Source organism: Prinia subflava, chromosome Z, assembly GCF_021018805.1.
Source record: "Prinia subflava isolate CZ2003 ecotype Zambia chromosome Z, Cam_Psub_1.2, whole genome shotgun sequence".
NCBI classification, from domain to species: domain Eukaryota; kingdom Metazoa; phylum Chordata; class Aves; order Passeriformes; family Cisticolidae; genus Prinia; species Prinia subflava.
Window position 1 is genome coordinate 68864032 of NC_086283.1, and position 27738 is coordinate 68891769.

At 38.3% G+C, this 27738-nt stretch overlaps 1 protein-coding gene across 2 annotated transcripts; it reads right to left on the reverse strand.

Moving 5' to 3' along the window:
* Positions 1-5215: 5215 nt before the first annotated feature.
* ZNF475 (zinc finger protein 475) lies at positions 5216-27738 on the reverse strand. 2 transcript variants are annotated; one of them, XM_063423504.1, is made up of 4 exons: positions 27683-27738; positions 17598-18473; positions 10793-10973; positions 5216-7556 (listed from the first exon to the last, which is right to left on the reverse strand). In XM_063423504.1, the coding sequence occupies exons 2-4, from the start codon at positions 18057-18059 to the stop codon at positions 7405-7407; spliced, it is 795 nt and encodes a 264-aa protein (XP_063279574.1). In that variant the 5' UTR covers positions 18060-18473; positions 27683-27738; the 3' UTR covers positions 5216-7404. The 2 variants fall into 2 exon arrangements, with proteins under 2 accessions (XP_063279574.1, XP_063279575.1); XM_063423505.1 differs by lacking the exon at positions 27683-27738 and adding an exon at positions 27421-27645.

Here is a 27738-nt window from a genome sequence, read left to right on the forward strand (position 1 = left end):
TTTTCAAGATGCATACTCCTTTTACATCTTATCTTCTGAGAATATAATGTAATATTTCATATTAAGGGATTAAAACCTCTCCATGTGGCTTGTTGTATTATTTGAATGCACCCAGATTATGGCTTTGTAACATTCAGTGTAGTGTGTGATCCACGTTCCTGACTCTGGCTTCTACATGCTGCACACATTTTACAGCCTCACAGCAATACATTGAGAAGTTTAACTATTCTCCAAGAGGTATTCAGAGAGGATACCTCTGTCTGAATGCATCAAATAAGCCTAAATGGTAGAGCAGGGGACATAGGGAGAAAAACAACTACAGGGAAAACTAGGGTGGGTAACGAACCAGCATTTGTTACACAGAGGGAGTAGACTGGAGAAAGAGGTCTTGGAAATATGCTTTTATCACAAGCTGTATCTGGCAAAGCCCTTATTTTACATCTTTCCAGCCTTTAAAATTGGTATAAATAGACACAGTAAGTACGACTTGTTTTGAATTGGATGTATTACCACAATAAAGTGTGAAACTAACCTGAAACAGCCAGTTTCCTAACTATTTACAAGTCTTCTGGGCTAACCTGGGTAAATCTTTTTCCCTTTAAGGTGCCAGAGAAAACAAGGAAGGCAAAGCACTTAATTGTTTTGAAATCAGTCTCCTCTTTCTGATGAGACTGCAGCTTATCTTCCATTTGAGACTGTATCTTAACTACCTCCTTATCACAATTTGACTTGGCAGTCTGATTCAGCTTCCAAATACAAGTGCAAATCCTAACTCAATTCAAAACTCAAACACTCTTACCTTAAGAAGCAGTTCACTCTTGTTATTGACATGTTTCATGGGGAGGGCCACATTCTTGGAGAGATGGCACCATTTTTAAAATATATGCATCTTTCAGTTTCTTCTTTTTATTTGCTACCTTTGAATTCTTGAACACCTAACCCAGAGATACCACTAGTTACTTGCAATATTTTTCTTAGACTTCTGCAAACTGTTTTCTGTCCTGAAAAATATATGCAAATATTTCATGATGATCTGGAAGAATCTTAGAGTCCAGTGTTCTACATGCTGTAATGCAAGGCTGTATACTGTAATACAAGGCTGGCCTAAATTTATTCATATTAGACCTACACCTATGCATATTTTTTTAAAAAAAAATGTTTGTAAAAATCCTGCCATAGACAATCCACTGAAAATCTCACTAAACTGTTTGAAAGTTCTGGGTTTCTTACTTCTTAATTTGACTAGAAATAAATTCCTGCTTGTAAATTGCTCAGTTGTTTTCTTCTGGAAAGAAGTCTCTTTAATCTGGATATGTACAGGCTATGAGGCACTTAATGGTTTTTTTGAGAAGGTAAAACTAGCCTCCTGGAATCTCACTTGTCAGGTACATTTTCCTGCTTCATTGTCAACTCTTTCTTCTCAATTCTAAGAAGATTATATTTTTTTTCTTCAACTGAAAATGACCAAAGTTTTTAAAATATGTATTTAGGAGGAGTGTACCTAATCCTTGCATGCTCCATAGTCAACAATATGTATGTTAGTGTCTTGGTTTGGAAAGACAGGTCAGGGAAAACTGGAGTTTCCCTTGGAATGGAGAATGTAAAACCCTCTCTCTCCAAATCATTATAATTTTGCAATTAGAAGATTTCAGGCAAAAATATGGGAATAGGAATAACAGTTCTTTACTAGGAGTATTAAAAATGCAAATGCAGTAATACAAAAAAAAAAAAAACCAAACAAGCAAGCAAACAAACAAAAGTCCTGGAAAACCCTGATGGAGTCAGGAATATGACCTGACACCCTGTTGTCAGGGTGTTGGAAGCAGTCCAAACAAGTCCTCCTGGAGTGACAGATGTGGTTTTGTTGGAGTAGAGATGATCCTGTAGACAGGTTCAGTGGTGGTGAGATGAGTCCGGTCTTCCTCTGAGAATCCAGTGGAAAAGAGGATGCCTGGGGTCCCTGTGTCCCCATTTTTATCTGGGTAGGAATGGTTGGCTCCTCCCCACTGGGTGCAGCATCTCACAATGGGATGGTGTAATGTGTCATGTCACTGGTGAGCCTTAATGGCCCTTTAACAGAAGATATTCCCTGGAGGGTGGACAGTGATGGAAGAGATAAGGAACCCTGCCCCACCTGGTTTTAACAGCTGGCCTATTATCAGAAGGCATCCACCCTCCTCTCCCCTGGAGTTACGAGAGATAAAGAAAAGGGAAACCATTCCCCAACTGCTTTCTACAGATGAAATAGGATACACATTTTTTTTGGTTACATAACCCGAGACAGTCAGTTATGATATTCACAAAGGAATAAACAGTAACAGCATGCAAGAATTTAGGCAGTTCCTTCTTGGAGGGTTTTCCAAGCTTGCAGGTTTTATTTTATGGTGGACTTCACATCCCTGTTGAATCCTGCTTTTGCACAATTCTACCGTGTTGCTGGGGGTGGCATGTCCCTAGATACAGCAAACTCATACCCATTGTGGTTGACCCAGTTCAGAAATACAGAATTAAGAAGCCTTATCCCCACTGACAGTGAAGTAAAATTAGTCCAGGACCCTCAAAAAAAATACTAATTCAGACAAAAGATTACCTAGAATTCTTTGTTCATGGGCCAGCTCCATGAACTGGGTAATAAAATCAAAATTCTCAACTATGAAATTCTGTCTTTAAGCAAACATAGGCTTTTAAAGCTTGTGTGCCATCATAAAAAACTACACCATCTAATTTGAATAAGACACCTACATGTGTCAGCATCTGATCATCCTGTACTCATATATTACTGTAGGATTTCTTGTGGTGGTGTGGATGGTTGAATTTTCCCCATTTATTATGTTGAACCCTGGTTGGACCCTCCAGAGAAAGCTGGACAGTGTAAGCAGGCGAAAGCAGGTGCATTGAAGGACTGTGACAAGGAAAAGAAGGACAGACGAGGGAGAAGATTTGAAGAGAGACTTAAGGAAGAGAGAGAGGGAGCTGAAAGAAGGATAATCAAGAAAGGGTTGTGGAGATAGGGAAGAGCTGAAGGACATGTGGGTGGATTACCAAGTAGAATGGATTTAGGCATGAAGTGAAAGTTAAAAGGTTGGTGGGTCCAATACTGTATGTTCTGTATACCATTGTATGTTCTAAGTACCCCCCCCAATTGAAATTCATAAGTTGATACATCCTCCCTACAAGCCCCTATTTTTAGCCTACTTCGGTTACATGTTACTATTTCCCTTCCCCCCCCCCCCCCCCCCCCCCGCCACTGTGTTATCCCTCCCCTACTCCCCAATTGGCCCAAGGATTGCAACCCCTCCCCTTGTCTCCCTAGTGATAAGTTCTGATTGGTGGCCACAAAGAGGAACTCCCATTTCTCCTCCCCTTCCCCGAGAGTTTATAAGCCCTTGTATTCCTTTGTTCTGGGTCCAGTCCAGTCCGACCTGGCCCCTACAGTGTTGGTGAAGTTTAAAGTTACTGTTTAACTGTCTGGCTGACTGGGCCCTCCTTTCTTCCTCTCTGCGCTGTCGCCTGATACATCTTATCGCTGTTAGCCTTCTCCCAGGGAAAAGGATCCACAAGGGCTGACTCCTCACTGAGTGCTGAGGGGCAGCCCAGACTCACGCTTGCTCCGGTGCCTGGGCTGGCTCGGGGTGAAGCCGAGGGGCTTCGGTTTTGGCACCGCGACAATTTCTTTCAGTGAGTACAGGATCAAATATCATGTTTACAAATCCTGGAGTAAAGCTTAAGCATTCAAACTGTCGGTAGTCAATACTGAAAACATCATTCCTACATTGTGGTATATGCTTTCTGTGGCCTGCAAGGAGAATCTACAGATCCACATAAGTGCTCACTATCTTTAAGTAGAAACTGACATTACATTTGCAAATGTTTTTGTTCCTCAGGTTGTGGTGTGTTCACTCCCAGTAGTCTTTAATAAAAAGGGTCTATGAAACTGTCTTGTTCAGGCCTATTATGCATTTTTAACTCCTGCCCTTAAAGATGCAGGACTTTTTGAAGTGTTTATGGTAACTGTCCAACTCAATAAATTATAACACTTTATAAATAATACTTAACTGCAGCTATGCATTCTTTCATTAATGCCCAGTTTTTCAAGTCTGCAATTAAACTCTTCCAGCTTTACTATGATCTTCTGAATTGCTTTCATGAAATGCCTCATTTTTTGATTTGAAACTGGAAGGTTCAAATGGCTGAACTAAAATGTAAGTCATAGCTTTTATTTATGATCAGAAAGTGCATGCTCACTTGTTTAATGTGATTGTACTTTGCTTGTCAATCCATGTCCTGACTGTATGCATATTTTGTCCAGGAACAGTTTTAGCTGCTATCAGCACAATTGTGAGAAACTAGATGAAATGTCACTGGTTTTGAAGTACCAGAAGGTACTTTTCATCTCTTTAAATGTGCTGTGGCAGTAGGAAACATGGGATTCAGCTGGAAATAACATTGAGCCAACAGTGGATGAGATAAGGTTAAATGACAAATTACTAAAGTACAGAAACGAAGTAAAGTAGGTCAATTTCTCATTTCCTTTTCCCATCTTGCAAAAAAAGTCAAAATGATACATGCCAAGCAATAATGAGAAATGCGCATAAGATCTCAATTTAACTCTGTTGAGAGCAAACCATGAAGACACTCTCAGTGCTTCTCCCAGTAAACAAAGCTTGCTTTGAACTCATCATCATCATTGGCACCCACACCAGAGCTGGTGAGCTCAGCAAAAAAGCTTGTGACTGAGTAACTTTGATTACTGTGAGTGTAATGTGAGAGGATGTGAGTGACAGTCTGAAATGGAACAATATGCATTCCTATGTCCGTGATTTTTATATTTCTACATATTTTGGAAATAATTGTTCCCATGAAGTTGTGGAGGGAAGGGAATGCTACAACCCTTGAGACCTTTCTGAGGGCTGTTGGCTCCAGCTGAGCTTCTGGAGCCAGCATGCTCTGGTCTCACCATCAGCCCTCATAGCCCAATGCTGACTTGATTCCTTGAATGGCAAGGCTCACCATTTCTCAAATCCCATGTTAAATTCAGAACTCAGGAGCAATCACATACTAGCAGAGACAGCTCTTAATTTGCCAGATCCTCATTTCCCTTTTTAAAAGATGATGTGGAAAACACACTCCAGGCTTATGGCTTCAGAAGTTCCCATACAATGGTATTTCTGGGTAAGACAAAACGTACACTTAATATTGGTGCCTTTTTATTGTTCAAAAACATTCAGCTCATCAGACAGATTTTACTGCTTTTTGGGAAAAAAATCCAGAAACCAAAAAATATGCAAGTGTAGAGCTGACAATGAAACACAGAAAAAGTGTTCTGGGTGATATCTCTGACAGATTTAAAATAATCAAGAGACTAAGTCCAACTTTCAGAATGACACAGGGACTCCAATATGTGAATCCCACCAAGTGGCAGAGCTGAATTTTTAATGCCAAACACTGCACTGACTCTGCAAAGGCTTCATTTCTTTAAAATATGTTTTTGCTCTTGAAGTGGTTGTAGTGAATCTCAATGACCCAATGAGGCAGATGTAGCCCAAAAATGTTTATTGTGTCTAAGAAAAGAAGGTATTCCAAGACGAGGAAGAGGGGACACAAAGTAAGATTGTATGACAGCCATAATCCTCCAATTACCAAACCATTTGTCGGTGAGCCAGCAACTGGTGTGACTTAAAACAGCCTAAGGGGCTCGTAGTGTGTGTTGCCAGCCAGCAGCTCCTAGAAGGCAGTCTAGCAATCATGAACTAGTGCCCCTGTTCTTCTGTCCACAGGCCACAAGCCTTGTCCCAGCCAAAAGGAGAAGGAGTGGCAATGGTCCAGCTCCAACAGCACCTCTTCTTTTGCTGGAGACACTGTGAACAGATCTGCAGGGTTTACACAGCTTTGTTCTGTAGAACAGAAACTGAACCTTTGACTCTTGAAGATATCTATCTTCAGACTATACAATCCTCATTCCAAACATGAAAGGGCTGCTGAGGTACCATTGATTGTTTTGGAAATTATTCTCACCAAAGAATGCTGGTACTTCTCCAGTCTGAATTAACAGCCCTCCAGGGCTGGAGCCAGGAGCATTTCACTAATAACAGAACAAAGATACTACTTCTTGTTTCACTTACTCCACAAATCACAGAGCTTGATGGCTTGGAAAAGAAAAGTTGTTGGTACTCATATTTCATTTTAGTGTATATGAAAGCATTCGCTTCCTCTGATTTGTAAGTATAATAGTAAGTGTGAATGCTCTGAGAAAAGTCACATCAATCACATAATACATTACAGACGACTCTAGGCCTTAAGCCCATACATGAGGTACAGTTTCTTTCATGATATCAGGAAACCTAGATTGCTAGTTCACAACTTGTACTGGATTTTGTCATACCTTTTGAATAACCTCACCACTTAATAAAATGCTTCAGAGTAAGTAAAATAATAATTGCTCTCTGCTGTACCTTGTAAAAGGGACTATTACTTCATTTATGTGTTTAGCCTATTCCTATACCGATGTGTTTTGGCACTCATTCCTCTACATAACATAACAGCATTTTCCAAAATAGAACCTTCAAACACCTTCTTTTTGGCTTTCTTGTATAATACCCACCCTTCCAGCCAGCACTGGCTCTCTGTTATAGCCACATTTGGTACAGAGGGCAGGGTGGTATTTTATGCCAGCCATCTGGCACATCATGCTTGTTTTGACCTTAAAATGTTTTCTTTTACAAAGTTCATGACCAAGATGTGCTTCCCTGACTTATATATTTTTTGGAATGATCAGTTTACTGACCTGAGGATAAATCACATGGTCAGTATCATTCTTAAGCAAAAAGAGGGCACTTCTGGGTGTTTTTTAAAAACAGCCTGTGTCTGCTTCTACCATACAACTGGATTCCTTTACATGGGAAGGTTTCATTTGTAACAGTCAAGGGCTTCATGAGATGTAGTTACACAAGGATGTGAACACTGGAGTGCTCCAAACAAAAAACAAACAAACAAATTTGTTGCCAAACAAATATGAACAAATTTAAAGGAGCTACTTGCTCTCTCTGATAGTCAAGTTCAGCTAAAGGTCCTTACACTAACCAGAGGAAAAGCAAAAAGAGGAGAAGCAAAATTTTCAAAGAACTCGTTTTCTGTATTTGACTTTACACTTTAGCAGCAACTACTAGTTTTTATTCTAGAGAATTCTGGAGCACATGGTATCATTACACAATAAAGTTTTGGTGACCATATCTCTCCAGATAAATTTTATTTCTCTCGTGGTTCGTCTGAAAGGTACAATGTGCATGTTTGTGTATTCATGTGCATGCACACACACACTTTATTTAGCTTAGGATAAATGTGTGAATGTCTGTCTGTGTATGCGTGAGCAGACGTGCATTTGTATGCATGTGTGTTACATCCACTTCACTTTGCAGGTTTTGGTTTACAGGACCTCTGGTGGACGATCAGTCTGTCTGGAAGAAAAGTACGCCCACAAATATCACATGGAACTAGCTGGCTTTGGGCACTGGTCCAGGCAGCCTCATTTAAAGCATCAAGATCATAGAAACCTTTGGCTGGAAAATTAGAAAAAGAAAGTATCAGCTTTCATTCTGGATACCCATATTCAACTCTTTATGGAAAATATTTTCAGGAAATACCTGTTGACTGAGCCTTTCAGTTTAACCAAACCAGATTGCTTTTGCAAATGAAAAAGGAAAGAACGAAGCAGAAGAGTAAAAAATATATTAAAAAGACTCTGTTTTTTGTCCCAGGGGTTGAATTAAATTAACTTCAAACTGAATCATTTTCTATTGTATGAAAGTATAGAGAAAACATCATGCTGTGTGTTATGATCTGCATTCTCAGCTAATTATTAACATCTTTGCATACTAGTATCAGAAAATTCACTTTTTGGCTTTGCTTCAAGCTCTGTTTAACAAGCATGTGTTATCTGACCATGGTTTTGGGTGGGAGCATATCGTACTTGAGAATATGCTCTTTGTACTGCTCTGGATAAGGGGCCCAATTTTCTTCCTGTTGTAGTCTATGTAAAATCCTAGATAAGCCTAAACCCTTACAGACAAAACCTATAGTACCTTTAAGCCACAACTTCCTGTGAGGTCATTGCACTGATGCATCTATTGTCATCTAAACACTAATCCAGCCTTACTCTTAGTTATTTTCCACTGCAGGAAGAATGACTGCTCTGAAAACTCAGGAGCATTCTTCAAACACTCAGATATGTTTTCAAGATTTAATTTGGGTTAAAAAAAATCTTGTTTACTTTCATCTGGAAATGAACTTTCCTTCTGAAATGGATTTTCACATAGTGTTGTTTCAAACTGATTTGCAAAAAGGCCAGGCAGGTTGCTTAATACCTGGATTTAGATCTTAAGGATTTTCATTTGAACTGCATGCAGAAAAATCCACATGGCTCAAATTGAAGACATATTTGCTTCATCCTTCTTATTTGGTATGACAATATAGAAAAAGATTTTAAAATCTGGGTTTTTTTCTTTGAACAGTTAGCAATGGACAGTTATTAAAAGAAAGGGGTTTGTGCATTTAAAAATATTCCATGGTTTCTGTCACTGGCACGTGATAGAGCTCCTCATTAAACGCCCATACAATTTTAATATGATTCATATCCAATGGTTCACATAACCACAATAAGCCTTAGATCTCTTAATATGCCTGTTCCTAATGTTCTTTTTGTTAGAAGCACAACCAAGTAGAGTTTCTTTTCTTGGCTGAGACAAATATCCCCTTTGCTTGCAGGAAATGAATGTGTATTTTCTGTACTTTGGAAAGTTTATGGAATATTAAAAAAAAAAAAAAAAAAAAAAAAAAAAAAAAAAAAAAAGGAGGGGGAGAAAGAGATGACTTTCTCCTTGCAGGCATGTGTTAGGCATTCCACAAACAAAACACTGTGTAATGAGGGCAGTGGTTGTCTTCCTGTGACACTTGAGTTTTCAAAAAAAGATTTATGTAAGTTATAAAAAGTTTTATGTAAGCAGTTAGTATTTCTGAGCTTTTTTGAACATTGTCAATTTAATTCAATAACAGGGGTAATCTCTCCCCCCTGAGCTGAGAAACTGTGAGACATGCAATACATGCATGTGGTCTGAAGGTCAGTTATAGCATTTACCACATGATCAAGAGTAAGTCTTATGGAAAAAGAACAACACTGAGATTATTTTCTCAAGGCCAAGAGTATGAGGCAGCTGCAGGGGGAACAACAATTTTAGCTCAAGCTACAGAACTGATCAGTCTTGCATCAGCAGGCATTTAGGGACAGATGCTGGAAGCAGGTCAGTGTCCCCAGAGGAACCGTAGGCACACAACACCTCACAGGAGATGGAAGGCGCCTGATATGAGTCACTGAGTAAATGAGACAACTTTCTGATTCATATCTGGGAGCCTTCTGCTAGATTGTTTTCTCAAAGAGTGGTTGTCTTTCTGCTTCCACTCCTTCAAAATAAGAATAGTGCATTTCAAAATAACCTGATTTGCCTTTTTGCATCCTCCTCTTTCACATGGAATTCTCATTTCCTCCATCTGTTTTACCGCACAATGTGTAGTAATTAAAAAGTGTTTAACATCTGAAAAAGCAAATACAATGAAGATGTCTTTTGAACACATCTTTTACTGGAGATTCAACTATGCCACTTGGCATCTGTTAACCAAGTTCCAATTTTATATTTTTTGAACTTTGATTATTATTTTGAACATCTGGTTAGTGTTCTCAGTGATCCTCTTCTTCTGCATGTCTTCTGAGGACATATTTCTTTGTACTGCTGTAAACTGATCTAGTGTATGACTCTTTCTCAAGTGAATTGTAGGAGACTTTGTCTACTTTTCCAGACATTATGGGAAGCTGAGGGAAATTGTGGGGAATATGAAAAAAAGTGTGTGTGAATTAAATGCCTGTGAGGAAGTGGTCCAAACTTGGCCCAAAGTAGCTCAGACCAGCTGGTAGGGCCAGGGAAAGCATCCAGCAGGAAAGGTGAAATAACTTTATGTGGGAATAGGGAAGTCTTGGAAACAGCTTCCAGGCAAAGCATGGATAGGAATTCCTTTTCATTCTACAGACATATGATTACATTCATCCTGGGATACATATGACAGCCCATCTCTGTGGATTCTGGGAATCTTCAGCGTTCATTGATTTGAAGTGGAATCTTAAAAAACAGAACCCACAGCACAAAGTTGCAAAACCCACATAAAACTAGCAAAAATAACTTGTTTATTGGGTTCTACATACAATTTTTTCCTCCACTATGTTTATATTACACTGTCTCACAATGAAAACTTCTTAGACCTGTAAATTAAAAGGGATCGATAACATCTATGGGCTGTTAACAGTAGAAGAATCTGGCTGAAGTATCTACACCTATGTTGCCTGAGGGTAATTAATTTTAAGGATTCTGTGTCATGTCTACATATTATTCTTGCATGTTTTTGCTGATTTTAGGACACGACTGTCTACAATGTTAAAAGAAGTCAAAAAATAGTAATATAGCTGTGAAGCAAGTTGCTAATCTATTTGTGTTCTGATTCAGGATACATTGGCATATAGAGAGGAGTGTCCCAGGGGGAATGTTCCATAGATAATGATTACTTTTACTTTTAAGACCTTGTTTTTAAGAATTTCTTTTGTGAAGCTGAAGGAAATCTTAATTTAAGACAAGGTCCTGAAAGTAAACTGGAGAAAAAAAAAACCCGCAAACTGCTTACCTATTGCTTTAAAATATATTTTTTAATTCCTCCCATTTTTTGCTCATCTCTCATAATTTGGTCTGTAGCTTACCTTGCACGGTTCTGACTTCAAGCTTTTTGGGTTCTGGCCTTCTCAAGTGCTTGGGGAGGTTGTTATTCTCCTGGTGCCATTTTTTCAGGCATTGTGGCTCATGTATACTGATAGATTTTGTTCCGTACTCACGGCCACATATGTAGCAAATGACTGTTGGTGGCCGTCTTACCACTTTTGCCTGCAAATAACAATGGTGAAGAAGAAGAAATATCGTTTTCAATATTAATTTTTAATCAGAATTACTTTGTACAAAAGCAATCATGTAGCTAAGGAACCTGGTATCTGTGAAATACGTGTAACTGTTTATTTCAGTCTGGTTTTGTTTGGAATCAGTCCTGAGGCTTGTAAGAGATATTGTCTCATTACCTGGGCATCTAGAACAGGCAGGTTTCTTCTGCAGATACTTGCTGAAAATTCATGTGTGTGGCTAAGCAATACTTAGCTGTGTTAAGTTTCATCTCTTTTACTTTCATACCTTCAAGTTCATGAAAATGCTAAGTCTTCACACGCATAAACAACAACTCTGCTTCATCAGGTTGCAATGCAGCATCCACCTTAAATGGTTGAAGCCATTTACTTACCAAGCAGAAGTAAAATGGAAAGCAGCAACAAAAGCTTCATCACCTAACTCTTGATGTCTAGTACAGGAACAGAAAGACTCCATCTTCCATCAGAACAAAGCTCAAAGCACTGTGTCCAGCCTTAGTATCTCTCATAAGCTAGACAGTTAGGGCAGTTCCCCCAAGAGGTGATTGTGGTTCTTTACCTCACTTCTGCCACAGATGAGATGGCTGGTGGAATTCTTTGCCTTCAAAGATTAAAACCAATCCAGAATATTTCAGGATGAGGGATAAAATAGGAACTGCTGTTTGTTTATCCCAAAGGCCTCAGTGTGAACTCTGCCAGTGACTGCAGCAAGGGCAGAACTGGACTCAAAGCAAGTCATTGTTTCCACACTGAATATCTGCTTTTGTTGTCAGAGAAAAACTGCTCAACAACAGAAAAAAAAAGATTCTTCAACCTCAAACCTCACAAAGACATAATCTAAGACTGAAAAATGTATAATTACTGTGGTATTGCAGATCATGGACTCAGCTGTGTCCTTGGGCGCATCTTGGGCTAGGCATGGTGTCAGTACCAGCCGTGCTCCAGGAAGTAGGATTAAAAGAAAACTTTGAGGCACACAGATGGATCTCACAACTGCCAGCACTTCCTATACTTCTGACTACAGAATACTAGTAAGAGATGAGCTATTCCCTGCCCTCCTCAAGTTAGACAGACAGCCATGCCAGACCAAATACGGGAAACCTTCTCACTCAAACAAGTGTGGTGGGGGTTTCATTTTTTCCTCTGCTGCTGTGTAAGACAAAGCATAACCTGTTCCCGTATTTATGACTCTTTCTGTCAGCCCATGAATGTGTTTACAAAATTCTGGGCAGCTCTTCTCATATTTATGTTACAGCCTGAAAATGTCATTAGTGAACAATCTGCATAAGATTGCCTTCCTGTATTATGCATGTAATCTCACTTACATGAAAGAAATACTACTCTATAAAGTGTATTTTTTCTGGGAAAAGTTGGACTTCATCTGGAAAGTTCTCACAGTGTCTTGAAATATAACATCCAAAGATGGGCTCTCCAAGGACATGTTCATCCTCTTAACTTTCAAATGGAATTTCCTTGCTATCTTTGATAACACAGTATCAAAGCATATAAGCATAGGAAATACGCATTATATAAGCATATTTTCTAATATATATTAAAAAAATACAGCCTTCTCCTATTTTTCAGATGAATACAATAACAGCTGTTTTAAAAACACCTTATAACTTTTTATTATCAAATTTCACCTACTTCACTTCAAGTTGTGAGCTAGAATTTGTCTGATTTTTCAGTAAGATTCTGGGTCCTGACACAAAGTCTTCTGAAGACACTATATTTTATTTGTAGGCTCTGGAGAGCTTTAGATAAGGATACTGCAATCTAAATTCCTGAGGTCTGAGAACTCTTTTTAGTGTGCATGCCTGTTGTGGGTATGGTTATACTATTTTAGAAATGGTTTCTTACAAAAATGCTAGGTGTAAAATCACTGGGAACACACTTTCCCTAAAGTTCTCATTAGCTAGGTTCCTGCCATTCATTTAAATGGTACTTATTGGCTGCGAGCTAGGAAAGAGCAATTTGACTTACATTCAGTTTGTAGGGACTCCTCATATATGAACAGAAAAGGAAAAAGAAATCTTAGTACAAATGCAGAAATCTTTCCAAGTAGAAATGTCTGTCTTTTGCAATTTCCACAATTCAAAATAGTACAGAAACAACAGGAGAAAGCAGAATTAATTAAAAACAATAGAATTATTTTTATTCCAGAAAAATACTGAGATTGACCCCCTTGCACATATACAATTATATACACAAATTCTTCTCTACACATATGTTTAAAACCTGAAAGAGATTAGCCTAACAATTGGTAGTAACATATTTTTCTTTTTTTAACTGTGGAATCCAAGATATGATAAGCTTTATTTGGAATTTCTACAGCTGATGATATTTACTCTTCATTTCTTTTTATTTTCAGTGTGCCTATCCCAAATGTCACATCTGGAGGCCTGAAGTTTGAAACTAAACTATTTTTGGAAACACCGCAGTTTTCCAACCCAAACTACTCACAGGCCAGTGGCTAGGCTGTCTGTTCACTGCTTTGTTTTTAACTTTCAAAAAGGGTTGTAGGGAAGGTCTGTTCCTGAGGATATGTGTTATTACAAAAATACCTACAAATACCTAACAGTGTAGTTAGGCTTTCCTCTGGTGTCTCAGTATTTTCTTTTTTACTCCAAGACTGCTAAGTATGTCTGCGTGACTATGAATGAAGTTATTTAGCTCAGAGGGCTATGCAACTACGTATTTTCAATAGACCTGACATTACTTAAGGTTAGCCCCAGGCTGCTGTTATGGTGTTACATGAGGTCAAATCCTTCCATACTGCACAAAGCTTTTTATTTCTTCTTAAGTACACACAATAAGACTGAATCCCAAACTCTCCTACATAAATATTTATCATCCAGGACTGCACACAGCTCTTCTCTTCTTATTTGTTTAATTATCCTTGTATTTTAATGGGAAGAAGGGGGGCATCCTGCTCTAGGACAGAGCTCTTGTCATAGACTTGAATTGCCCAAGGATTAGAGGCTCAGGAAAAGATTGGTACAAGCACTTAGCAACAGCATTCTATGAAAGCAACCCTTTCCACACCAAGTAAAAGGCATTTTGCATAAGGATCACAGACAAGGTATAGCATGGTTCTCATGACTATCCAAAGCTGCACTTCACAGCCTATCGGATCTTTGAAACAGACACAACAGTACTCATGTTAGGATCATATGCCTGTGTAGGAAATTTCCTTGAACAGCAAGGTAATTCTGCAAGATGATGCATATAATTAATAATATTACTCCATTGGAAGCATGAAATATCCCATTTTGCTCCCAATGTGCTTTCTTTTACATTAAGTCAGTACAATTAATATGGCATCCACATATAAGCAAAGGAAAGAGGTCCAGTCATTCCCAACAATAATGCTCAGTAAGTGTCATTCAAACCATCCATTCACTGTCCATTCTCATCATTTGCAAATTTATTTGTTGGTATTCTCCTAGGAAGGTGTCCAAAACCATTGCAATGGGGCAAAAAAAGCTCATAATTGACTTTCCACCTCCAGTAGAATTATACTGCACCTGAAGAAGTCTTCCCTTTACCAAGATGCTATATGGCTTTATGCTAGAGCAAAATATAACATCAAAGTTCTTGCTACACGAATTCTCAAGACTTACACTGTGTTAAAATGCATTACAATTCAGCAAAGGTAGATAAGTGAAATCTTTTTAGGTAGTTAACCAGGTAAGAAAAAAACAGCAGATGGCAGCACCATCTAATAGGCTTTTAAGATCAGCATTATGTGTTGTCAAAAATCCCATTACTCATAGACACAGCAAGTTATTGATGCTCACTTACATGTATCACATATTTTTGTCTATGAAACAATAGAATACAGAGTGTTTTAGTGCAGATCTCAGTTTCAGTAGCTGCAGACACCACTTCCGTTGTTTGGGGTATCACAGTAGAATCCAAAGCAGAATTTCTGAACTGATGTGACCCTTGGGAGTTTTTAAGCACAGACTGTTGTTTTACACAGCCAGACACGATTAACTCAATTGCGTTCATTGATTCTGAGAGCAAGGACAGGTACTGGAAGAGATAGCTTACAGAGGCTGTTCAGTCTCCACCTCTAAAGACATTTAATGCAGATTAATAAATTTAATGCAATTTAATGCAGAACTGAGAAAGTGTTTGTCAGTAATGATGCTAACCTAGTTGATACCACCCTTGCTAAAGGGGAGAGAATTCCAGGCCATACAGGCAGAGGCGTACAGGGTGAAGTGCTTGCAGTTGTAAAGTTAAAATGCACTTCACATGGTGTACCAATAAATCAGTCAAAACTTTATTTTGAAATTGGGGAAAATCCAGCCTTTTCATTTAGGGCGTCTTTCATTGCCTAAATTTATCTGACAGTAGCACTACTTGTCTTGAATACACTTACATAAGGGCTGGATGGGGTTTTTTTTCAGTTATTGGTTTCCTCTGATGTTCTGATGGATCAGAACTTTAAGCCAGTACTTAAATAATTCACTGTCACAGTGAGTAAATCTGTTAGATGAGACAGAGACTGCTCCAAATGCTTTCCAGCCAGGACCAAAACAGTAGCCACTCCACCACTAGTGAAGTACTATTTTTTAACAGAATTAATAAGTAGCTGAGTAGCTGGTAAGGTGAGCAAAATTAAAACCATATGCTGGAAAAAGAGGAGGACTTTAGTGGAGACACAGATTTTATCCCTGTTCATAACTAATCTGCAATTATTCCATAAGCTTAGTGCTTTTCCATACCCTTCAATGTGTGGACCTTTCAAAATGTTCAACTGGAAATGAAGATACTCTCATAGAGAATTTAAAACTACAGGAAAGTGGCTTCCTTTGACAACTTCTTATAAGCTGTCTGTAAGTCCTGAAGAACCCCTTGGATCACAGGATATTTCTTTCAATCTTCCCATTCCATCTCTGCCTTTAATGCATAACTCTGTAGTAAAGAACAGCTCTAAAAATAATACAGTAATAGACATCAGAGAGGTAAAATCCATCATCCCCTCTTGAAAGTCATTGTTAATAATAAAGTCCCTCAAAGTCAATTACAAACTGGAAGCTGTACAGCCTCATTACTTCTGCAGCAACTTATGAACTGTAACTGCTTGGAAGTAAATGAGAAAACCTGTTGTTCACACAGAAGGAAGAACAGACTTGAACAGATTTCATTTTGGCTCTGCAAAGCTTGGCTCACAGAAGTAAAAACTGGTAATAATGTTGTTGTTCAACAAGTCAGCAGATGTGAGTGAATCCACAAAGAGAGCAGATATGTTGTGCAAAAGGGTAACATTTTTTACAGAATCACTGTCAGTGCCAAACCACACTCTAAACTTTTTTTTTAATGGTATCATAACTACAGAAAATTGCCCTCACCCTCTCTTTTTTAATCTACAGAATTATATGTGATAGATTAAACTCTGCTTCACACGCATGCCTTTCACTGAACAATCACCTTTAGAGCAATGACAGTTCTTTGGGAAAGAGCACAATGTAAACAGCATCACTTTTCCTACATCTATAAACGTAGCTGTGCAACACTTTGAACAGCTTGTGGATTATGTAAAGTTTCCTGATAAAAGACTTGAATAGTGAACCTTTATTTGCAAAAATATATCAATTAGTGGCCTCATGCACCATAATAAAAAAAGGGCTCATGAAGTCTTTAGTCTCATGTGAACTAGGGTAATGCTATTATCTTAATTTTACTCAGCAGCTGGTAAACTAACATGTTACATACTTTGCCTTCTAAAGCATCTTAAGAAATGCTCTGCATTGCATTGCATTCCTTTGGCAACAGAGAGCTAAATCCCATTTTCAAAAGTAATGTAGGCAATCAGGATTCCAACCCACATTTGGGGAAAAAAAAAAAAAAGCGCCGTTTAATTTGGACACTGGGCCTAAATTTAGACATCTATCTTACAAAACTCCTGGCCGAAAGACAGCTTGTGCAGAAACAAATGCAGAAAAAAATATCCTATTTTCCAAAACTCTGTGTAGCTTTTGGATAATGTGAATCAGCTTCTTTATTCATGGATCCTGAATCAAATTCAGTGGAAAAAAATGTGCAGTCTTATTTATTTTGTTGTTGTTATACCCAGAACTGCCGCCTTTGAACATGCAGTCCTCAATAAACTCATGTTGCATGCCAAGATTAAGAATAACAGTAAAATATGAAAATTATGTTTTGAAGTGCTGGATGCTAGCAGGACAACGAAACATTGCATTTCATGTTAACTATATAAAAATACCTAACATCTCCTAAAACATATGACATCCAAACGTTGCCTAAGCTGCTCAATAGAACCTTCTAGGGAATTATATCAAGCAATGGTCTCTCTTGGGGATATAACTCAAAGGACAACAAAGAACCCAACTGCTCCCATTCAAAAGGAAAATCAAGATAAATAGAAATAAACAGTTTCCCTTATTTCCTTCCCAGTATTTCCCTTTTCTTTATTCTCTGTTTAGCAGAGAAACATTTACATGGAGCTAAAAGGTTCTGAAGAAAAGTGATTTTAAAATTGATGGCAAGCCAGTCTCCCCTGGAGTGCCAAGCATCAAGATGCATCCACACCCTTTCATACAGCATATACTTAGCAATTTACCTGGTCTGATACAGCTGGTGCAGCCCCACTCATTCCTTCATGGGCCTTAGATGGTTCACCACGTGCTGAGCCAGTTCCAGATCTTGGTGCTTTACCAGATTTACTAGCAGTAGCACTTGGTAACCTCACACCACTGCTACCCCCTTTGCAACACCGTTCGTGCACAGGGAGACGGTCAGGAAAAAAGGTTCGGCCACAGTTTCTACAGGGCAGGAGCTGGGCTTGAGCACTATAATAAGCTGCTTCATTTTCATCTGTAAGTGTATATGAACCACTACCAGTAATGACCTCAGGTTTCCTGGGCTCTGGCCTTCTAAGGTGCTTTGGTAGATTATTGTTCTCAATACGCCACTTCTCTAAGCACTTAGGTTCATGTATAGCAATAGAATGTGACCCAAATTCTCTGCCACAGATATAGCACACCTTGAAGGCAGGTTTTCTTGCAAAGGCTGCTTGAGACATGTCTGAAGAATCTGACTGTTGAGATACTATTGCAGTGCCTGGTCACCTTTTGTGGGATCCAGCTTCTAAATTTGGGAAAAAATTTGGGAAAAATTCTGAGAAGATCTGGCACATTAGATGGTGAAACTTTCTCTAAAGGTTAGGTGCTAGAGATACTAATAGGGGCTTCTTCACCACTGAATAGGATACTACACCCTCTTTTACTTGACATTTGTTTCCATTAAGGGTATCACATTTTAGGAGACTTTTCTCTCTCCTTTGCATAAAGAGCTTGGCAAAGTCTGTTATTCAGAATTATCCTACATCTTCTTAATCCATTTTCATGGGCCAAAATATATTAGGGACTTCAAAGCTGGAACACTGAACCTAATGGCTTCTGTGTGCTTTCCTTTTGTCTTTAGTTCTTACACGGCCCTGAAACAAATGAAAATAGTACAAATTAATAAATGTGTGTTCTCTCTAGTTAAGGTTTATCACAAAACACAATAAACTTTTCTAATCTGTTATATTTTTAAGTAGCAGATAAATAACATCAAATATATTCTTATCCATGGTGATCAGCTGAACAATATAAATCTGAAATTCTGGCCCCAGAGGACGTAAAATCATGAAGGACATGAAAGAAGATGGGTTTGTACAAACTGAAGCTGATGACATGTAAGAGGTTTGGTGTATAACCAATATGCTTTATTTTCTGTTACTGACAGAACTATATTTCTGGCAGTCTGCAACATATAAGCCTTTGAAGTTGATACTTAAATATAATTTCCCTGTCTCCAGAGACATAAGAAAAAGTCCCTCAGTAGAGAAATGTCAATGTCTAAGCTACAGAGGGACAGTCAGAAAGGAAAGTGTTCCCAGACAGTCAATTGGTGGATGGATTTTATTAGCACTTATTATTATTATTAGCACCTTAATTCAGCACTTGTGATGTGGTGTCTCAAATTCCCTGACCAGTCTTGATTCTCCCAGTACAAACATGTTATTAATGAAATAGAGCAGTTTTTTTAAATAAGGCTTGCTGAGGTGCTTTGGGGGCTGAAGCATGTGCTTCAGAGAGAAAGGGCATTGCATTTGTTTAATCTCCAGAGAGCACTAAATATATTTCAGTTTTTCAATGTCCAGTCTACCCCTGTAAACAGATAAATTTGTCCTTTATCCCTTAAATGTTAATTTCTTACAATATTTTGTGCTGGTCCTCCAAGGATTAGAAAATATAATTCAGACCATACACACGTATGGCAGAGTCTACTGTTTTAATTGCATGGAAAAATAAAAAACCAGACTAGCACGTTGCATAGATAGGTAACTGCCAAGGACAGTCTATTATCTGTAATAGAAGAAATATCTGGTAAACCCATCCTGCCCTTACTGAATATTCCCGACTTTATTTCAATCCTTCCAAATTTGTTGGGGGTTCCTAACACACCAACATATCCACAGTGTCCGTCTTGGTGTCTTGGTTCACTTCCTCTGCTGCAACCATCCAAACTGGATCTTTTTACTGCTTTTCTGCTATGTCACCATTGAAGACTTTGTTCCCACTCAACAGCCTTTTCACTCTTATCTGTCCCACCTAAAAGAAAGAACCCATGGGCTGACTTTTACGATACTCAAGTACATGGCAAAAGACACATTTTTGTCATTTCATATGAGATGACAAACTTGCCTCTGTATCACTAAGAGGCAACTGAGCTCATTCTAGTCTCTTAATATTCTAGGGGGAATCCTAAGTACAGGGACAACAGTGAAAAGTCAAGTTGTCACCAAGTTCATGTGAGTAGTCATCCCTCTGCCAGGCACAGAAAAATGTTTAGACTACTGCATTGACACTGCTTGCTTAAATACTCATAAAGCTGCATATTTCTGGTACACTTGGGATACTTTCTTATTTTACAAAAAATTCCTGTGAAGCTTGTATTTATTTCTAGGCAAACTGGAAAATGTGAATACCATCAGACCCAGTCTGTGATTTGTACTGGAACAAATCTCTGTGAGCAAGTATGCTGTAGTTAGCTGTTAAAAATAAAATTCTTGAGGGCCACTATACTTTGTGAATTCAAAGTTAATACCTCATCCCAAATTGTATTAGATAACTGCAGTCTGCTGAAAAGCAGGGTAAAGTATGTGCCTGTAGTGTCCTCTCATGTTTGAAGCCATCAGGTGTATCAGGTGCATATAACGTGCATTGACGGTTACACAAAACTATAGCACTGGAATTTTTAGTTCAGATACCAAAATAATAGGTTCAGCACTATGTGAAATTTAAATTGTGCAAACTAGTATTCAGGCTACTGTACTGTAAGGCTGTTTCAAAGACTGGGAGAGTTTCCAAGGAGGGTGGCCTGTTGGATGAATCCAAGTTGGGAAGCAGCCAAGCTCTCTTTAGGAGGATGAAGGGAATGGAGAGCCAGGGAAACATTAAAGGGTCATGAAGGCAGGCAAGATAAGGGTTATTGGCAGGTCACAGGAAGGGAGCATCAGAAAGTTCAGTAACATTTCAGGGAACTTCTGAACTTTGCAAGGTCCTATTTATGTCCCACTTACTGATTTACGTCAGAATGAAACTTTCTCGTACCTGAGAGGATTCTTAAAGCAACACTGAAGACTGAACTGCCCACCATATGAAGAATGTTAGGTGACTTAATCTGTTGCCATTAGGAATGAATCAGTCAATAAAAGATGCTATAAACAATCTATTAACAATATAACCTATTGTTTGATTTCCAAGCTTGCTATTGTAAATACTTCATAAGAGAATTATGCTTCCTTGTGGGGATTACACCATTTGGTCTACATTTATTCCTGCCAAGCTGACTGTTATTATTTGGAAACTTCCTATAAATTCAGTGCGAAATGAAAAGGCATATAAGCAGTTCAAATCTTCTCTCAGGCTCAGTGGTAAAGATGTGGAAGTAAATCAAGACTGGGATTTAACAATTCGAAACATAAAACTTTCTTATGTTTTTCTTTTAAAAATGTTGCAACATGTTTTTATAAAGAGGGAAGGTACAGTTGATCATTGCATACAGTTATGGGAAAACTTTTCTCTATTCTGCAGTTCCAGTGAGGACAGTACTTAAAAATAATTTCATCAACTGCAGTGACAGGTCACTTACAACTAGGGGGGAAATTCAATTTAATTAAAAGCAAATTAAATACTATGGCTAGTTTAGAATCAGGATAAGAGCTTCAGTCTAACCAAAATAGAACAGAATGATGAGAGCAGAAACAACGCTATACATCTATAATTTTCTTGTCCTGAAGTGGGAACAGGAACTCTTACACAGAGTTTTTAAACTTCACCTAATCAATTGCAGCGATAACATTGTTGCAACACCAGTAACAACAGCATTATTAACTATGCCAGAAAATGCAACAACAGCATTATTAACAATGCTTCACTCGTGCTGCCTTCTCTTAGCCACCATGGGAGATTCAACCCATAGAAGTGGAAACTTCTTCCCTGAAACAGCCTTCATTATGTCTTGTTTCATGTCAGTGTTGGAACTTGGAAGCAAAGTTGACACATACGTTTCCTATTTCCTGTATGCAGCCCATTTCTGAAGCGCGACCCTCTCTGTTTTTCCTCTCTCTTGATTCTGTCATGTAAACAATTCCTCAAAAACCGTTACAAGGTCATTTTAAAAGCCTGGATTTCTTGACTGAATTGAACAAAACATATTTGTGTTAGCCGGGGGATTAAACTGGCTGTTTCCAATGAATCCTCAACACTACTGCTTTTGACTTAGCTAGGATTCCACATGGAGACCTCCCAGCTAAAAAAACCCAGAGTTTACCTTATGGAAGAACACATTGCATGATGCTTCCTACTACTAGGAAATAACCACACTTATTCAATGGAAAAAGTAAAGGAACAACTGAGAGAATTTGGGGAAACTGTTTTTGTACAGTTTATGGATGCTGACTAGTATTACAGCTTTTGCATGTGTAGCTGTATCAGACTGTAAAATTTATTTAATCTGTATGGTGGCTTACTGTCACTCTTCTGATCTGCTAGCACAGAAAGATAAATCCTTGCACCCAATAAACAGAGAGCTAAAACAAAGGTCACAGAGCTTTCAAGCTTACAAGTCAAAAATACCCCAAGAACCTCTTAGACATGTTTGACTCCATCTACAAGCAAAGACAATTTCAGAAAAAATCCCCTTGGTCATGCTTGGCTTCATCTAAAAGCAGAGACAATTTCCAGGAAGACCATATACTAGCTAACTAAGGAGTGGGAACCAAATACTTTACTATTTTTTTCAAAGTACTTGATAAAGATGAGAAGTATTTATACGGAGTGCTTGCTTCAGGTGACAGCCACTTAAATCCAAGAGGCTCTTATATAGGAGGTCATCTATAATTGTAGAGTGTTTATGAAAATCAGGACTCCCATAATAGATTTATGAGAGTCTGCATGGGTTGATCTGCAGGGGAGAGGATGAAAGGCTACAGAGACACATAAATGAAGAGGAAAACGTATGGGTCCAAAATGGTGGCAAATACAAAAGCCTGGAAGAAGCTCACGTACCGATCGGTTTGTCAGAGCCAAAAAAAGAACAGACTAATTTTAGCTGGTATAAAGGAACTGGTTAATTAATTATCTTAGATTCAAGAACTCTTAGTTGTGTGACTCCTCATTTATGTAAAACCCCACTTAATTTTGAGTTTTTTCCCTTTGTTTCCCCTTCCTTCAATACTGCACTCAGTTGTATACTTATTCTGCCTGTCCTCCATGCAGTGTTTGGAACCATAGGCTTTCTGTTTGTGACACCACATTATTATGTGGGTCATTTCATAAGGGTGATTTATGTACGTTGGATTACATTCACTAGTATCCCAAAAGAAAAGATTTTACTTGTAATACCTAACTTTAATGTTACATAAATTGGAAATGTCTCAAATAGCTTTAAGTGAGAAGCAACAAGAAAAAGCTTCTTGTACTACAAGGGCACCCAGACTTCCTTGTTTTTCAGTCTGGGCTGGACTGTGTAAACAGACAAAGGAGAAAATTCAGTATAAGAGGATATAAGATATAGACAGATGAAATAAGTGATCTGCCAAGCATAACACAGCAAGCCTGAAAAAGAAGGAAATTAAATTTAGATTTTCTAGCACCCCAATATTGAATCAGTCCAGTCACAGGATTTTCTAAGGCTGATAGCTAACTTTACAGTCAAGATAAAGGTATTTTTTCTCTACTTTCCTTGGTTCTCATTATATTTACATATAAAAGAGGTGTCAGAAAGGACCAAACTGACACCCTCTATTGAGTGCCAGAAAGCATTGCTTCAGGCTCTTTCCAAATAAAATGTTTTCTATGAGGTTCCCCATTATTCTTTAAGGGAAAGCAAATTAAATTAAACCAACATCTTGAGCTTTACTTTTTCCTCTGCTAAATGTTTTATATCGCTCAATTATAAATCATTTTAGAAATCCATTAAGACAAACTACTCAAATGTAAGCTGGACAAAAATATTGGACAATTTGTAATATCTTACTGTTGAATCTGTTTTTCACTGAAAGATAAAAGGAAAAAACATTTTTATGTTTCCAACAATATTTTTAGCAAATTAACCACATACTGAAAACCTCACATTTTTTCAGCTCAGCACTACATTCTCTCCACAGTTTCTGGCTGAAGGAATCTCCTTTGGTTAGTCCTAGAGACTAATCATTTCCTTCAGTCATGTGAAAAGAACAATCCATTATTTTATGGAACTGAAAAAAATACAAATATTGGCAAATATACTTCACTTCTGTCAGCCTCAAGGCTTCGTTAGTCTGTAACATCTAGTATCACTGGCTCAAATTATGAGCCATGCACACTCAGAAACATCCAAGTGTGGAGCTTGTTCCAGCAGAGGATCAAGTGCACATACACCTTTCCCCCATGTGATCTGCAGCCCAGAGGGTGGTGGTTATGCCTTTGTTTAAAGTGGATGCAGCCCGACAGGAAGATAGGACAAAAATAGTCAAAACCAAACAGGCCAAGTTAAAAAGCCATTGTGTTCTGATATTTGCAAACAGTCTAGAACTCTCTGGGCATCTTCTAGTGAACATTTTTCCCACTGTTTAAAGTGATTAGACAAAACTGGAAGTTTCCTCAAAGGTGTACCCTGCATGACTTAGACAAGAGAGAAATTGTGGGTACGTCTGAGCCTGTGTCCGTGTGTGTTAGAAAAAGGTCCATTACAATATCAGATAAGGAAAATACATAACCCAGAGGTTACAATTCTTACACAGAACTATTTAAGGTGTTATTTGTAATGAGACAATCAACCTAGTAAAAGCTTTTTGCAATTTTCCTCTAACCAATTAAATGACCAGGACTGTCTTTGGATATGATTATCTTTCTACCTAAAACTTTATGGGTCAATCAAAAAGTCCCTGGTACAGCAGATAGTATATACTTGGCATTTAAGAAGGCCCTATATACAATCATGCAGTAATTAGATTTATTTTACTTAATTAGCTCTATTTAAGTTTGTGACTGTGTTACCAGAGAAAGCTGGAGACTGGTTCTAGAGATCCAGTAGTTATTTCATGTTAATACATCCTCTATCCAGACATAAGAAATAATTACTTTGATTTGACTGAAATCCTAACATTATATGACTGCTACTAGTTAAACTATGTGGAAAAAAATGAAATATTTGTAGTGGGAAAAAAAGTAACTTCATATTTTTAACATTCAAAAAATCTTAAATATCAAAATTCAGTAACACCATTCCCGCACATCTCAGATGTCCTTTATGCTCTACAAACATGTTATTGGGTTTTGTATTTTACTTAGTGGTGCATTACAACTTATGAGGGTAAAGTTTACCTTTGTTTTACTCACAACTATTCAATATACTCATCTCATATTCTAAAGGAATACTACTGCCTCCACACTTATTCTTGAGCAAAAATCAGGGTGACAGTGGGCATACTTACACATCACATTCTTAATCATCTTAGTTACTATCACGTATCTGTGATACCTACCCTGCAAATGTTAGATGGCATATGAAATATGCATTCAATAATGAACAGATCGGGCATGTTAACCCTGCCCATGGCATGGAAGTGTGGGAGAAAGCGGACATTGAAGCAAGTATGCTTACACAGCTCGGAGTGAGCTACCTCTACTTTCTAGCTCAACTATCTTTGTTCAGCATTTCCATTTCTGGAACTCATCTGCACAGAATTAGGGGTTTTTTCCCCAAGGATCTGGATGATGATTATGTAATTATTTAAAGAAAGTGGGCTCATCCTAGGGGAGAAAAAAATAGGTGGATGGATAAATGCATATTCAGTTATCAGTCTCAAACAAAAAGAATAGAAGCCAAGAATTTCAGCTTGCACATACTGACACAAGTCAGTGGAAATCAGAAGGATGACACTGCACATGTGCTGAGACCATGTCACTGGAAGTGTAAAGTGATTCAGTGATGGAAAGCCACCTTTCCCAATAAACTGCAGTAACACAGTTACATTATACAGAGTAAAGTAATCTAAAGGGGTAAATGTTCTTTTCTTTTACAGTGTAAATCAATCTTAATGGATTGATTTCTCTAAATAGAAAATAAGTGTTTCTGCTGATAAATGATCCCATAACTAAGGTTTTTGGTACTTTTGTAATGAAACAGATACTAAGATAGATAACCTGATTACCATGGAAATTACTAAACTCATCAAAACAGACCAGCTACTAAAATATAAAAACTAAATAATGAGCAGGGAGCTACAATAGCAGAAGGGAAACTGAGGGAATCTAGAGCAGCAGATGAAATTATCTTAAGCAGAAAATGTCTAGAAAAGAAAAACTCTGGACATTCCAACTATTTTGTTAAATGTGAAAACATAACAAGACATATTAAATACTCATTTTTGTATCTTGCATGAATTATGCAGCACATCCTAATACTTTGCAGAACACTCATGATGTAGTGACACAAAAGAGAAAGGGATGCTTACTAAATCTTTTACAGAAAATAGCATGCTAGGAGGGCTAGCAAAACATTCATCATGTCCAGCAAGAGCCTTAACAGCATTATAGTACTCATTTTGAAGGCTCTTGTTTGTAAAAAGTCTTAAAAGCATCCTTTTACATTACTGTTTTTCTTCTCCAGATTAAATCAACAGCGATTTACAACTGGTGTGAGATGACGTGATAGACAAAGGACATCAAGTTTTATCTGGTACCCCTGGGTCCTGATGATACTGTAACTTGTCATGTTTATTGATCAGCTTCTAGTCACTTTATATTTGAAGTACTGGTCCATATTGTCCTGTTTTCTGTTTTATAATTCTTTAGTGAACAGGATCAAATTTCATGTGCCAGGAAAAATACATATGTAATATAAACCTGAAATGTCCCCAAATAATGTGGCTTAAAATGTCTGAGCTCCCTACTGTGTAGCCGTAATTTCACCTGTTTACAAACTAGTGCATTCTATCACAGATCAATATCCTACAGACTTAAGTAGATAGAAAAGTCAATTTTAGTAAAATATATAAATTTGTAATGAAGAAAATGGTTTTATTAAGCAATCAGTTCAGTCACAGTATCTTAAGAATAAAGTTTGAAGTAAGCTTTAAGATAAACCACTTGGGCAGCAAAGTTTTCTTTTTCTGATGTTCTTTCCAAATAAAACAAAGCAAAACAAAATGACTTTTTAGTAAGCCTTTTCATTATTGTTATGTACCACATATTTTCCAGGAACAGAACTGAAAGTGATAATTTGTTATATAGGACAATCAGCAATTACGTGCCAGGCTGCCTTTTACAGAGAGTAACGTTTCTACCTTTCAGTGTCCACATTTTATTCTCCTGCCCCTTAAAGCTCATAAATGAACTCGGTCCACTCTCCTAGAAGAGTGGGGAACCAAGAAGTCAGAACATCTGACCTGGTAAATGCTCATGCACGACTTTTGCCAGGCCAGGGAAGCCTCTGCAGAAACAAATTACAGAGAACAAATGCATTATCCTCACAGTAAGCAGTAATACACATGAATGTATTACCAGCTAGTTGGTCTAAAGGTAGAAAGTCACACAAATTTTTGTTGATCGATCTTTCTCCTTATTTACAACTGGGCCTTTGACCTCTGCAGGAATCTGATCATCTGGTACTCAGGAAAAGCACTGTTTTAGTTGGATGAGGACAGGACACAGGACTGCGTTATTTAAACCTTGGCTGACTCAGGCTCAGGCCAGGCCTGAGGTGTCAGTACCATCTTCACAAGGAAATCAGGTGAAAACTAGTAAAACTGGGTTGTGAGCTCAGGGATCCTCGTGCCTGCTGGCCAGGCAGAGGAGTGGCTTGGACTTCGGGAGAGAAGGGAAAAGCATGGTGCCTCTTCACCCTACCTTTCTTCCACCGCCCTGCCCGAAAACAAGAATTGACAGGCTTATTCAGATCCAAGGCTCCTGAGACCGTGCACAGCATCTAATTCTTCATGTCCTCCTAAACACCTATCACCTCCCCTTGGATCAAAAATTCCCCAGTGTACTCTAAGGCTGGGTGTCTGTGCTGTTGCCCCTGAGCTCGATGTGCCCGCTCCAGAGGAAGGAGGGAAGGAGGGAGGGAGGGAGGGAGGGAGGGAGGGAGGGAGGGAGGGAAGGCGCTCACATGCCCGCGGCTCAGGCCACACTGCCCACCCTGCCGCCGCACCGCGCGCGCCGCCG

Excerpts from the sequence above, each read along its gene's own strand:
- ZNF475 (XM_063423504.1), bottom strand. The coding sequence starts at position 18,059 with ATGTCTCAAGCAGCCTTTGCAAGAAAACCTGCCTTCAAGGTGTGCTAT. Across the intron at positions 10,974-17,597 it reads CACCAGCTGTATCAGACCAG|GCAAAAGTGGTAAGACGGCC; the intron begins GTAAATTGCTAA and ends TGTTATTTGCAG. Across the intron at positions 7,557-10,792 it reads TGAAGTCAGAACCGTGCAAG|CCAAAGGTTTCTATGATCTT; the intron begins GTAAGCTACAGA and ends CTAATTTTCCAG.